General features: G+C 35.6%; 1 protein-coding gene across 4 annotated transcripts in view; it reads left to right on the top strand.

Annotated features, from left to right (window-relative positions):
• The window catches only part of UHRF2 (ubiquitin like with PHD and ring finger domains 2), an 82,521-nt gene that overhangs the window by 28,245 nt on the left and 40,026 nt on the right, over window positions 1–14,250 (top strand). For 2 of the 4 annotated variants that reach the window (XM_047699325.1, XM_047699322.1), the window contains exons 4-5: window positions 8,949–9,167; window positions 9,433–9,465. In XM_047699325.1, the coding sequence (XP_047555281.1) occupies window positions 8,949–9,167; window positions 9,433–9,465 (252 nt within the window). The remainder of the gene's footprint in view (window positions 1–8,948; window positions 9,168–9,432; window positions 9,466–14,250) is intronic. The other 2 variants (XM_047699323.1, XM_047699324.1) reach the window with 2 other exon arrangements.

Here is a 14,250-nt window from a genome sequence, read left to right on the forward strand (position 1 = left end):
AAGCATATTAGCTCCAGGAAGCCATATTTTGAAGGAAGGTTTCGTTAATACTATTTTGCTTAATACATTTTGAGTCTAAAATTAGTATGAGCCTACAAGCCACCTAAGGAAACGTAGTTTATTATTTATAATCTATTTTTGAGGAATAATGCTTAGTTTCCCTGAGATTTAACTCCTTAGGCTTTATTCAAGGATTGTTTTGTCAGTTGAAAACCGTTGGCTTTGGCTGAGATGTCACATAGTTAAGATTAATCAAAAGCATGTACTCCAAAAGATAGCTCTAAAAGCTATCCAAATATTTGGACCATTGAAAATGTTACTGAAAAACTTAAGCTTAGGGATTTTTTTAAAATTTTAATTCCAGTATAATTAAAATGTTACTAGCTTCAAGTGTACAATATAGTGATTCAGCAATAAGCTTAGGGATATTTAAGGGTTATCTGATTTTGTCTAAACTCTAAAGGATGCAAAGTACCTAATTATAATAACTTATATTAGAATAACCTTGACATTAGGTTCTGAGAACAGGAAGTCATAGTATAAGAGAAGGAAGAACCCTAGTTTCATACTTGCATAGGATTGGCCCTCAGCACCATGTAGGTGAAGTTGGCCTTGATAGATTCCTAACTCTCTGTATTTCAATCTTTGAGGATATCTTGAGCCCGGTTTTGGAAGTTGTTCAAGGTTCTAATACTTTCCAAAATAATTCAAAAAACAAAACGAAAAAAACAAAAATATTTCAAATAGTCTCCTACATAGTTTTGCTCAGTGCAAATGCTGAAAGAAGTTAGTTGCTTGGACCAATTTGCAGAGGTTGTCCTGCCTATACATTAGACCTTATGGGACAGGGAGAATGCTGTGTTGGGGACTCCCTGTACTTAAATTGAATACTGGCATAATTAACAGTTGAACTGACTACAGGTTTTTTGTTTTTAACATCAAAAGCAATCTTTAAAAAGCCTTTATTAGGTCTTCATTGGATTCTGTGGTCCTACTTAACTAGTTAAAGGACAAAGAGGAGACATAGCAAAATCAAGAGGATCTTTTCAAAATACAGTGGTCGTAGTTTATTATAGTTAAGAGCCTTAGTTATTTAAAAGCCGACTTTTCTATTTAATAAGTTGCATGCCTTCAAACATTTGTAGTCCTGGTACATCCCAAATATATAAAAGTTTGAACATGGTACCTACTCAATGAAAACTTGCTTTTTTACTGTTTTAGAAATATGTACCCCTAGTTTCTAGAGTACCTAGGGCTCCGAGAGTAAAAGGTAGAGGAAATAACTTCCATGTTCCTGAAGGAGAATAGCAGATTACCAAGGATAAAGAAGTGGGAAATAAGTTACCTGAGGGTATGTTATTGTGGCTGGAATGTAGTAGGTACATGGTATGTAGTAAGTGAAACTAAAAGGCTTTCATTTAAACATGGATGAGGAAGATGTCTGTTTATCTCCAGTCCTTCTTAAACCTTCCTAGAAGACCATAAAAGAATCAATGCATAAACCCCGCCAAGGATTAAAAAATTACATAGGAGACACACAAAAGACAGAAGAAAAGACACAGAAAAGAGAGCAAGGAACTTTTAGAAGGTAAGAAGCTAATGGGTAAATGGTACCTAACTTAACAAGTCAGAGAAAACTGGAACCTAGGAATGAGAAGCCAACAACAAGCAACTAAACTGGCATTGAACAACCTTTGAAAGGCTCAGGCCTTGGATTTACCAAGTACCTTGGAGGTAGGCATATGAAATAAAACTGAGAACAAAAGGATTGGTTAATTTATATGAAAGACCATTTTAACCACTCCCACCCCATTCAGGGTTTAAACCAAGAAAGAACACAGTGGCATTCAAGGAAACAGGAAATAATGAAAGGAGATCCCAGCATAAAGCTGTGGAACAAGTCTAGGCCTTACAGAGCAAGCTGTCCTGATTAGACTACAACAAGTTCTCTAAAAGATATTTTGAAGCCAAAAAAAGGTTGAGTGCCTGAAATGTTACAGTGTACAGGAGTTTAACAACCATGGCAGAATGGAGATAAAATAATGATGCAGAACAGTTAAGCATTCAGCGGAAACAAACTGTGGAAGAAAGGATAGGTATTAAAGCATACTTCTTTATTTATCTGTGATTTCTACTTGTTTAAAAAATTATAAAAAATTTAAAAAATCATAAAAAATACTGAGTTTACAAAGTTTGTATAATGTACTTAAGAGCAAGAAAAAGTTCATCCATCCTTGCAGAAATATGGGTTTAGACCCAGATAATCAGAGTTTGAATCCTGTCTGCTTCTTGTTCCTCTGCAAAAGAACCCTCTGTGCTTCATCTTTAATACATGGTGGGGTGGCAGGGTCTGGGGAGGGAGTAGAATGGCACTTATATCCTAAGAATTGTAAATATGTGAATACTTAAAGCAGGGCCATGTGTTAACCAATTACAAGGAAGAAGAGAATGGAGACAAATGAACTGTGCATGAGGAATGGATAGAATAATAGTTTAAAGTAAAAAGCAAAGTATGAGCATGTTATTTAAAAATATAGATGTAAAGAAAAAGCTGAGGATTAAAAATGGTTGCATCTGGGGAATATAAAGTAGGAATATGGTGGGCTGGGCTGGAGACTGCTTGTCTTCATTGTAAGGCTTGAGTGTTGACTTTTTGAATTTTGTACATATATGGGAAAACTGAAAAAGGATGAGCCTTTTGTTTGGATTTTAACTTAACCACAAAGCACTGTATTACTTATTATAGAAATCTTTAAATTTATTCAGAGGTTGAAAGAACAGTATAATGAACCCATCCCCTAGCTTCAACCTTATGAACTCCTGGCCAGTCTTTTTAAATCTAAACTAGCATCCCTAAGCACTGCTGGATTATTTTGTAGCAAGTCCCAAACCCTACCTCATTTCAACCAGTAAATGGCCTTAGTACTATGGTGGGTGCACTGCTCCTCCCTTCAAGAAAAAAAATTGACCAGCTTCAAGAAATAAATGCAGTTAGCTGAAAACTACTAGCAGCACCACTTTGGAGACCTGCTACAGTGTTTGAGCCAAGACCACACTCTCCCGGCGGCACCCTCCAACCAGTGAGCAAGTGTGGTCTGTACCATAGCTTACCATCGGACTGCAAGACTTTATCAGAGTTGTAACACATTCTCATGCTTTTCTTGCTGAATTCTCCCTTCGAAGTGACGTAACATAGTCTTTTGCTACCTAGACCTAACTCTTTCTCCCTATCTTTTATAGGTTCATCTTCATCTTAACATCTCAGAGCATTCAACGGGCAAAATAGCTGAAAGCATTCTTTTTGAAGTGTGTAAGAAAAGAACATACCAGATCTCAGACTGATTTTCTTTAAAAGGTGTTTGTGCAGTGGACCTTAGGCTGGTGTTTGAGAACTTAGCTTTCAGGAGGATTCTCATCATTCCATGACTTTAAAAAAATAAAAAACAAAACAATAATTCACTGTGCCTAACCTGCAGACAGTATTGGTTTGTGCTGAACACCAGCTTCTCGGAGTGCTTATGTGATCAGCCCCTAATAAAAATCATGTATTCTTTACTGAACATCCCTAATAGATAATGTTTCACATGTGTTATAATTTGTTGCTGGAGGATTTAAGCACATTTTGTGTAACTCCACTGGAAGAGGATTCTGAGTTTGTACTTGGTTTCTTTTGATTTTACCCTATGTGCCTTTTTACTTTGCTTTTTGCTTTGTATCCTTTCACTGTAGTAAATCATAGCTATGGAAACAACCATATGCTGCCCTATGAAAAAGAGTCTTGTGAGTTTCCCTAGTAAATCACGGAACCTAAAGATGGTTTGGAAACCCTGACAAACCAACAAATCCCACATGAAATTTGTAATGATTCATAAATATGAAATAACCAATCAGTAGTCTTGTCTTTTCCAGAAATATATTTAGGTTGTCCAAGTAAGGATCAAAACCAAGATCTACCCATTACATTTAATTGATGGGTGAAATCTGTAAGTTGAGACAATCTGTTTTTTCCTCCTTGCTAATTTATTTGTGACAGTTCATTCAGTTCAGTTCCTTCAGTTTTCCCAGAGACTGGGCCTTACTGATTACATCCCTGTAGTGGTATTTTAACTTTTCAGTTTCCTGAAAGCTTATACTTCTATCTAGAGATTTGATTGGATTCAAATTCTTTACCTGATAAGACTAGTTGAGAGATGGTGTTTACTTACTTATATAGTATGGGGAGGCACATAATACCTGCTTCTTTCCTTTGGGGAGGGGGGGTCTTAAGATTGAGTGTTGTGGTTCTGATCCATTTATTGTGAAATTTGCTATTAGCTTTTAATGGTTTAGCAGCCATTAATCTTTACCTAAATCCACTATTTTGTTGTGTTGCAAAAAGAACGCCACCTTCTATCTTTCCTTCATTTATTGGCTATAATTCTTTCATAAAGAACTTTAACAACCAGCTTCATATATAGAAAGATAAACTGTTGGGGTGCTTGGGTGGCTCAGTGGGTTAAAGCCTCTGCTTTCGGCTCAGGTCATGATCCCAGGGTCCTGAGATCGAGCCCCGCATCGGGCTCTCTGCTCGGTGGGGAGCCTGCTAACCCCCTCTCTGTCTGTCTGCCTATTTGTGATCTCTGTCAAATAAATAAAATTTAAAAAAAAAAAAGATTAAAATGATAAACTATTGATTCCTAAACTTTTTTTTAAGATTTTATTTATTTATTTGACAGAGATCACAAGTAGGCAGAGAGAGGAGGGGAAGTAGGCTCCCTGCTGAGCAAAGAGCCCAATGCGGGGCTCGATCCCAGGACCCTGGGATCATGACCTGAGCCGAAGGCAGAGGCTTTAACCCACTGAGCCACCCAGGCGCCCCTGATTCCTAAACTTTTTGAGTGTTAAGTTCTTTAGCATCCTCCAAAGGTTGGCCAGTAAGATTTTTACTTACAAGTATCATTTTGAACTAATAGATTTTTAACACCTGTTTTAAAGTTTTTGGTACTCAAATTGTCCCATCTCTGGCCTGTGGAGGCTCCTTCAAGTTGAGCTTGACATAACCATTCTTGAGGGTTTCTTTGCATTCAGGTGTAGTAGGATATTCCAAACCCTTCTATGTCCTGCCCAGGCCTGGCTTCAGCCATTTCTTCAAGGAACTCTAGTTCTTTTTAGAGATCGCATTTAGAGCACATAGTCTGAGCTGCTCATCAATACTTGTTTAATCATGTTTCTAGGTCTTCTCATTGGATACAGCCAGGAAATACTTAAATATAACATAGGTTTATATTGATATTTCCAATTAAATTGAGAGAAAGGAGTTAAAAATTTAATCTCTTTAATCTTCCATTTGTTATTTTTTCTCTTACCTTGAAAAATCACAGTTCCAAAGAACAACATCATTGACTTGACTTATCCTACTCATTATACTTTTAGGCTAGGCAATAGTAATATTGCAAACAATATGATTACTGAAAAGTTGTTGGTTTTGTTTTTTACTTTATGTTCTTAGGAAGTAAACCTATTTAGGATGTATTGTTAGTCTCGTGTTTTTAAGTCACTTATAATAGTTCCTCCCTATATAGTTAAGCCACCATGCCTTTGCTTTTAGGAATTTCTTAAATTTTTTAAATTCTGCTTTATAATTTAAAAAACATTACATAGTTCTATAGGTAGATCTCCAGAACAAGATACATGAAGAGAAACAATGACCATCATGGTTTCTTCTATTTCTTAATTCTTTTTATAGTTATAATATAACTATATTTATTAGTTTTGGTTTATCCTGTTTTTAAACTTCAGCAAAAGTGTGGTGTGTGTTTAAGATGTGATCCTAAAGACAGGGAGTTATGTTAGGCTTTGACAGTAGGCTTAGCGAAATGCAAGTCTTCGTTAAGGAGGGTATTGTTATATTAAAGATGTTAAAGGTACAGCATAAGGAGGACTTATTAACTGAATGAAGGCATTATTAGAGGAATTGGGGATAATTCCTAAGTTTCTGGGAGTATAAATAGTTTCCTCTAGAGAATACTGAACATCAGATTATGGGATGGGGAATTCCATCTTGGATGCCTTGAATTTCAGGTGCTTCTGAATTATCTATTAGAGAAATGTAGTTGGAGATCTGAATCTGAAGAAACAGGAGTTATAGTGGAGCTTATGTGTCCCCATTCTGTGTGTGTTAGGATGTCTGTAGATGAAGATGCGCAGGAATAGAGTAATATTTGAGCACTTGGTATGTTCTTGACTTTAATAAGCGTAGTTTTAGGGGCACCTGGGTGGCTCGGTTGAGCATCTGCTTTCGGCTCAGATAATGATCCTGGAGTCCTGGGATCAAGCCCCCACACTGGGCTCCCTGCTCCAGTGAGGAGCCTGCTTCTCCCTCTCCCTCCCACTCTGTCTACTTGTGATCTCTTTCTGTCAAATAAATAAAATCTTTTTTAAAAAAGTTTTCTATGTGTCCCTTCCATGTCTGTTTTTATACAGAGCATGGACTTAATTAACATCTCTTTGGCTGGAATTAGAAAAAGTGTACTTCGTTTTCATGAGTTACCTTTTATAGACTAATGTATATATGTAGAGTATATATACATATAATTCTGTTATGAAATTGTACAAATTTCCAGGGCAAATATAGCTCAAATTCCCTTGCTCTGATGTATGGGATGATTTATTTTGCTTTATCTCTGGTAAACATGATTTCATATAATATTTTGAAACTTGGGTCAAGATTTCTAATTTGTTTTAAATATTTCCTTTCTTAGTATCTATTTAGGCAAACTTGGACAAGTGGAGAATTTTTTTGCCATTGAAATATGCTTTCTTACTGTATTAAACTGTGTATGCTTTCTTACTATACTAAACTGTATTAAACATATATAATGTGAAAATTATATTTTGGCATCATGACATTATAGCTGAGAAAAGAATTTTAATAGTTTCCTATCCTATGGTCTTAAGGATATTGAAGCAGGAAACAAGTTCACAAACTTCCAAATTAGAGAAGTCCTTAAATAATCTAATTTAACTTCACTTTACAGATTGGGAGAGATGTTGGTTATTTTTGTGACCAAACCAGTGTGAAGCAACATGAGTGTATAAACACAAGTGTTCGGCTAGAGACCTCTAAATTTAGGTTTGACCATTAAAAAATGGTATTGAAATGGGAGAAAAGCAGAACCATAGACATGATTTTGTACTTGTCAGTTTCTTTGGGATTATTTCTGCGGGATAATGACAGAATATTAACTAACATTTACTTAACTCATTATATGCTGTTTTAAGCACTTTACAAGTCTTATTTTAGTTCTGGAAACAACCACATGTGATACACTTAGTTAACATTAAGCTACATTTTACATAAGGCAAGGTTTAATATGGATACAGAGTTTTCCCAAGGATATCCAGTAGTAAAAAGCTAAAATGGGAATTTAAATCCAGCCAGTGAAGACACCAGGATGATAAAGGACTCAAAATATAACTTTTATATACGTTGAAGGAAATCGACTTAAAATATTTTTACTTAAAAGAGAACATTGAGGGTGGCAAGGATATTTAGACTGTCCAGTATTACATCTTTTGTGGACAGTGTCTAAGTTTCCTCTTGGGACTTAGGTACAAAATGAGTTGCAAAGCTTATGTTTGATCCAGTATCAAGTGTTTTTTTCTGAGCATTAAAACTGCCCCGTTATCACTTACTGTCCAAGCAGAGGTTACACGCTTATTTGGAAGGCTTGTGATAGAAGGGAGTTATGGCACTAAGAAGGTAAATGGACCAGATCTACACTGAGGCCCTTTGCTGATCACGAGATTTTTTTTTCTTTTTCAGTTAACTAAAATATGAAGAGACTTTATTAAATTGGATGATTAACTAAAGATCTCACCCAGGATTTATGCCCTAAATGAGTTAGGTATACTATGAGAGTCCTAGGTTTGCAATTATACTTAGTTTCTTCAGAAGAACCAAGGCTTTCCTGCTAGAACTGCTTCCAACTTTGGACTCACGGTTAAGGGTTAATGGTCTTGTCTACCTTGTTAATACTGTCACAGTAGGGTATGATACTTACTCTTATAATGCACTAGGTTTATCAAACTGGAGCATGCTTTTTAATTACTGACAGGATTTGTGAAAATTGATTGCTGGGCCTCATTCCCAGATGATCTGACTCATCCAAAGTGGAGCCGAAGAGTTTGCATTTGTAACATGTTCCCAGATGGTGTTGATTCTGCTGGTGTGGGGCTCATATTTTGAGAAACACCATTATAATAGTTTGGCCTACCCCAGCGGATTGAGCTTTCCAAGAGTAGGAACAAGACATTACTTATTTCTTTGACTCCCCTACTACCAAGAGTTACAGGTCTTGATTTTGTAGCTATTGTTACTGTTACATTGCTCTCTTTGGCTTGTTAATGCCAGAAGTTAGGCCTAAATTTTAGGAAACTTGTAAAGCTTTAGGTTTAGATCAAGTTTCAGTTTAAGTTAAGCTTACCTTTAGAAGCACAGAACCAATATTCTGCTAGAATTATTTCACATGGGTCCTTTTTTTTTTTTTAAACCGTTATGAGACTACATGGCTACATGTAAGAACTAGAATTTTGCCTCTTCTGGAAAAATGGAGGTTATTGAAATGTACGGAGTTCATTCTTACTGTGTGTAAAGCACATAGCAGATCTCAGTGAACTCTTCAAGAACAGGTCATGTGGTCCTATTAAAGTAATCTTTAAGCTTAGGTTAAGAAAATGTGGAGCAAGAAGAGCTTGTCTTTTAACCTACTCCTACCCCTTAAGCTGGCAAAGAATGTCTTACTAAAATGTTACCAAAAACTATTTATTCTGGCAGTTACAATCATGAAAAAAATACCATTTAAGTGGAATTAAGAGTGATTGGGTTTTTTATATGTGTTGAATATACTTTAGTCTTTGATAGTAATCATAAGCAGCATTTTGTGATTCTCCTCTTTTTCTCTCCTCAGATATCCAGAAAGTGGTACAGTAGAAATAAATGTCAAGGATCTTCGACCACGAGCTAGAACCAATTTGAAGTGGAATGAACTAAATGTCGGTGATGTGGTAATGGTTAATTACTCTGTAGAAAATCCTGGTAATAGAGGATTTTGGTTTGATGCAGAAATTACCGCACTGAAGACAATCTCAAGGACCAAAAAAGAACTTCGTGTGAATATTATCTTAGGGTAAGATTACTTACTTACACTGATGCCCTTTAGCTCTGAAGTAATCAAGGATGTAATTTTTAGGTATTACAGACATGTTCCTTAGTTTAAAAAAAAAAAGGTATCTGTGAAAGTTAGAAATTTACGTACTAAAGGAGAACTTTTTAATATAAATTCTTGAGATTTTTTTTTTATTAAGGATGGCCGTTAAATGTCCATCACTGCTTTAAGGCTGTGGAGATATTATTTGAAAGCATCTTGGAAATAACTGAATGTTTTATTCAAGAAATCCTTGCTTACCTCACAGGATTCTTAACAGGTAATATACAAAAGCATGTCAATAGCTGTGGTTGTTATGAGGATTTATGTTGATATAATAGCAGTGAATATCAGCCTGACCACCTATCTGCTGTACTTAGTAAGGCTAGCTGAAATTTTTCTTTATAGTAATTTTCTTCATTTTACAGAATTTAACAAGCTTAATAAAGAGAATTCAAAATATAAAATGTCGCCCAAAATGCCAAATTGCTCCACTATTTCTATCATTAATTCTTTAAGAAATAATTTGGTGTTGGGGTGCCTGGGTGGCTAAGTCACTTGAGTGTCTGCCTTGGGCTCAGGTCATGATCCCAGGGTCCAGGGATGCAGTCTCACATCAGGCTCCTTGCTCAGCAGGGAGACTGCTTCTCTGTCTGCCTGCCACTCCCCCTGCTTGTACATGTGTGTGCGCACGTGCGCTCGTTCTCTCTCTCTCTGCAAATAAATAAAATTAAAAAAAAATAATCTGGTGTTTCACTCAAGTGATAAAGTTACATGCATTGTTTCACAGCTACTTTCTTTTTTTTTTTTTTTTAAAGATTTTTATTTTTATTTATTTATTTGACAGACAGAGATCACAAGTAGGCAGAGAGGCAGGCAGAGAGAGAGGAAGGGAAGCAGGCTCCCCACTGAGCAGAGAGCCCGATGCGGGACTCGATCCCAGGACCCCGAGATCATGACCTGAGCCGAAGGCAGCGGCTTAACCCACTGAGCCACCCAGGCGCCCCTCACAGCTACTTTCTTACACATAGGAAAATACTGTCATCATCTTTCTGTGTCCGATTCTTTTGAGTAGAATTTATTGGATGAACAGTAACTAATTTTTTTTTTTTAAGTCTGTTAAACTCTTTCTAGTTTTTATAGTATTTAAGTAAATAATCTCATATATGTATTTTATGCTTTGCTTTTTTTTTAAGAATGAATTTTTATACATTTCTGTTGAGCATTGGGGATTCTAGAATGTCCCTGGCAGTTGTGTATGTGTGTGTGTTTGTAGGAAGCAGCCACACCAAGATTCTTATCAAGTTCTGTTTAACAGGATTATTGTATGTAACATATATATATATGTTGTATAGATAGATAATATGGAGTATATGTTAAATATAATGGATGTATTATACCAAATCTGAGATTAAGCATCTGCTTACAATTAATAATACAAAGAATGGGGTCAGTAAATAACAGCCTACTGGTTGCCTGATTTTATGAAAATACTTAACTGGAACATAATAATGCCCTCCATTTACACATTATCTATGGCTGTTTTTGTATTCAGCATTGTTCAGTGATGCAACTGAGACCACTTGGCTTGCGTACATAAACTCTTTACTCTCTGGCCCTTCATGGAAAAAGTTCGCTGACTCCTAAGATAAAAAGAATGTTGTAGGGTACTGAAAATAGCTTATATTTTAGAAAACAGTTTCAGAACTTTCTACAAACACTAGTGTGATTCTGTTGACAGGTAAGGATGTAACTCAGATTTTTGAACAAATTCAGATTTGTATAAGGGTACAAATCATGAAGAAAAGGAAAAGGCCTGTACATAAATGGGTTAGATAGGGAATCTTATAACATACTTGAGTGTAAGAAGTACAAAACAGCATGTGTGTACAATAGGAGGAGATAAAAGTACTCACAGAGTTAAAAAAAAGAAAAATAAGCTTCCTATTTAAAAGATTTTCCCTGAGGGATTCTGAAGTATAGTTAGAGTGGAGCATCCTGGCTTTAGGGACTGAGAACTAAGATTGAGTGGAAATTATAGATAGGCAGATAATGACTCACTAGAGAAAACGTGATAGATATCCCAACAGTAAAACACACTGTCCTGTAAAATACTATATTCTGTGTCATTTAAGTTTTTACTAGATGTGTTAGGAATGTTAAAAGCTTAAAAAGGAGTCAGTGTGGCATGTGGTATGTATAGGATTTTTTTTCCATGGTTAGAAATCTTTTTTTTCTTTACTGGAAATAGTGGATAAATAATCGAAACGAAAGTCTAAATGTATTCTGCTATTGACAGTTTTGGGCTTTTACAGACTATGCTGTCGTGACATCATACCCATGTTCTATTGCTTATGTGCATTAGTTTTTGTAGGGTGCCTCTTGCCCAAAAGTAGAATTTGGGGGTTGGAGAACTTGTATATCTTGACTTGTATAGATAGGACCAAATATTTAAGTAGCTGTATCAGATTGCACTTCTACAGCAGTATTAGAGGTCCCATTGCTCTGCATTCTCACTCACAGTTAATTTTGTCACACTTGAATTTTTGCTAATCAGAGGGGTATATAATAAAATAGTGTATCATTATGGTTTTGATTTGCATTTCCTTGACTAATGAGATTGATAACCTTATGTTTGTTGTCAATTTAGATACCTTTTGTGACGACCCTGTTCCAAACATTAATGTTTTGTGGTTAGTCTGTATTACTGATTTTTTAAGGAGTTCTAATTATCAAGACTTGACCATTTCAGTTATGTAAAGGGTAAATATTTTCACTTTTATAGTTTTCTTATATTTTGAAGCTCTTAAAAGTTATAGTCACAAAAAGAAATTATAACTATCTGAGGTGATGGAAGCTAACTTTTTGTGGTAAACATTTGTCTGTATATACATCTATCAGATCATTAGGTTGTATACCTTAAACTTACAGTGTATGTCTATTATATCTCAGTAAAACATGGAGTGGGCAGGAGAGAAACTTTTCCTACCCAAAATGAGTTAAGATATTATTTAAAAAGCTTTGTGGTTTTGCCTTTCTTTGGTAGGTCTTTAATCCATTCAATGTAGGTTTTGAGATAAGGGTTTGACTTACCTTGATATATATAGATAATGATTTTTCCTGGCATTGCTTATTAAAAAGCCCATTTTTCCCCTCACTGGTCTTCAGTATCACCTCATATCAAGTATGTAATTTGATGGATCCATCTGATTTCCATTCTGTACCATTGGTCTATTTTTGTGTATCCTATCAGTTCCACATTTTGATGATACGACAGAACAGGGCTTTCTACTTTGCTCTTCAGTAGTTCTCTGTTTTCTTAGGTCTTTGTGCTTTCATTTGAGTTTTCCAAGTCATGTTGGTAATTTAAACCTAAAAACCATTGGGAATTTAATACATATTTTGTTGACTCTAATCCAGGAATGTGCTTTTTCTCCATTTGTTTAGGTCTTTAATGTGTTTTTCTCCGGTTAGGTTGAACCATATAACATGTTTTTATAGGTTCAAAATAAATCAGTGATGGCAGTTATATGGTAGAACCTATTCAGGACTCTCCAGACATCTGATCTTATCCTTATTTAACTTTAGGTACTACTTACTGTTCCTGTAAATGCTTTTGCCGGGGGGACGGGGCGAGCAGTCACTGGTATATAAGTAACCTTTAATCTTGGATCTATTAGCTTTATTGAATTTCCTAGTTTTAATGAACATATAGATTTTGGGGGGAATCTTTATGATTATAATTATCTCTGAATTATGACATTTTTGTCTTTTAATCTTTTTTATTCACCAGCTGCCCTTTAGTACATTATTGAAAGGATGTGGTGATAACAGACATCTTTTTTCTCCCTTATCTCTAGAAAAAATTTTCAAAATTCCACCAACAACTACAGTATTTGTCATAAGCATTTTGTGGATAAATGCTGTCCTGGATTTGCATTGACAATATTTTGTGTGGAATTTTTGCATTTGTGTCACTGAGTAAAATTTGCATGTTAATTTTCCTGTCTAGCTATCCTTCACAAATTATTCGGTTTTATAAAATAATTAGAATAATATTTGTCTTATAGTGAAGTTTTGTGTTCTTTTCTTGACTGTTTGGTAGAACTTCTCAGTAAAGCCCTCTGGGGCTGAGCTTTCTTTGTGGAAGGATTTTTATGATTGGCTCAATTTCTGTAATGATGGGGAGACTCTGATTTTCTATTTCTTGAATTAAAAAAAATTTTTTTTTAATTTTATTTATTTATTTGCCAGAAGGAGACACAGTGAGAGAGGGAACACAAACAGAGGGAGTGGAAGAGAGAGAAGCAGGCTTTCCACTGAGTGGAGAACTTGATGCAGGGCTCGATCCCAGGACCCTAGGATCATGACCTGAGTTGAAGGCAGATGCTTAACTACTGAGCTACCCAGGCACCCCTAAAATTTTATTTTTTTAGGAACTTGATTTTACCTAAATTTTATTTATTGTCACAAGTTTAATGTCATTTTTTAATGTGCAGTCTTTATTGTGATGTTCCCTTTTTTATTCCTGAGTTTAGTTTGTGACTTTTTAATCTGTCCCACCAGAGGCTTATGAATTTTATTAAGCTTTTGCAGATAATAAGCCTACAGCTTTGATACACTCTATATTATTATATTGAAGGTACAAAAGGAGAAATACAGGACATCATTTTTATCTATCTTGGATATTTGACAAGGGAACTTGGAATTAAAGTCCATGCTTGTTTCTGTTTTTATTGTTGTTTTGTTTGTTTTTAAGATTTCATCTGTTTATTTGTCAGAGAGGGCAGGAGCACAAGCAGGGGGAGCATCAGGTAGAGGGAGAAGTGGGCTCCTTACTCAGCAGGGAGCCTGATTTGGGACTCAATCCCAGGACCCTGGGATCATGACCTAAGCCGAGGCAGATGCTTAACCAACTGAGCCACCCAGGTGTCCATCTATTTTAAATTTCTGAGTACCAAAAAGTGAATATGCTTAAACTTCTAGTGATCAAATTCTATTTTTAGTGTCATTTTCTGTTTCTGTTTTAGCATTGAAGAAAATTCAGAACAAAAGTTTGTGTAGC

This window comes from Lutra lutra, chromosome 13 (assembly GCF_902655055.1).
Source record: "Lutra lutra chromosome 13, mLutLut1.2, whole genome shotgun sequence".
NCBI lineage: Eukaryota > Metazoa > Chordata > Mammalia > Carnivora > Mustelidae > Lutra > Lutra lutra.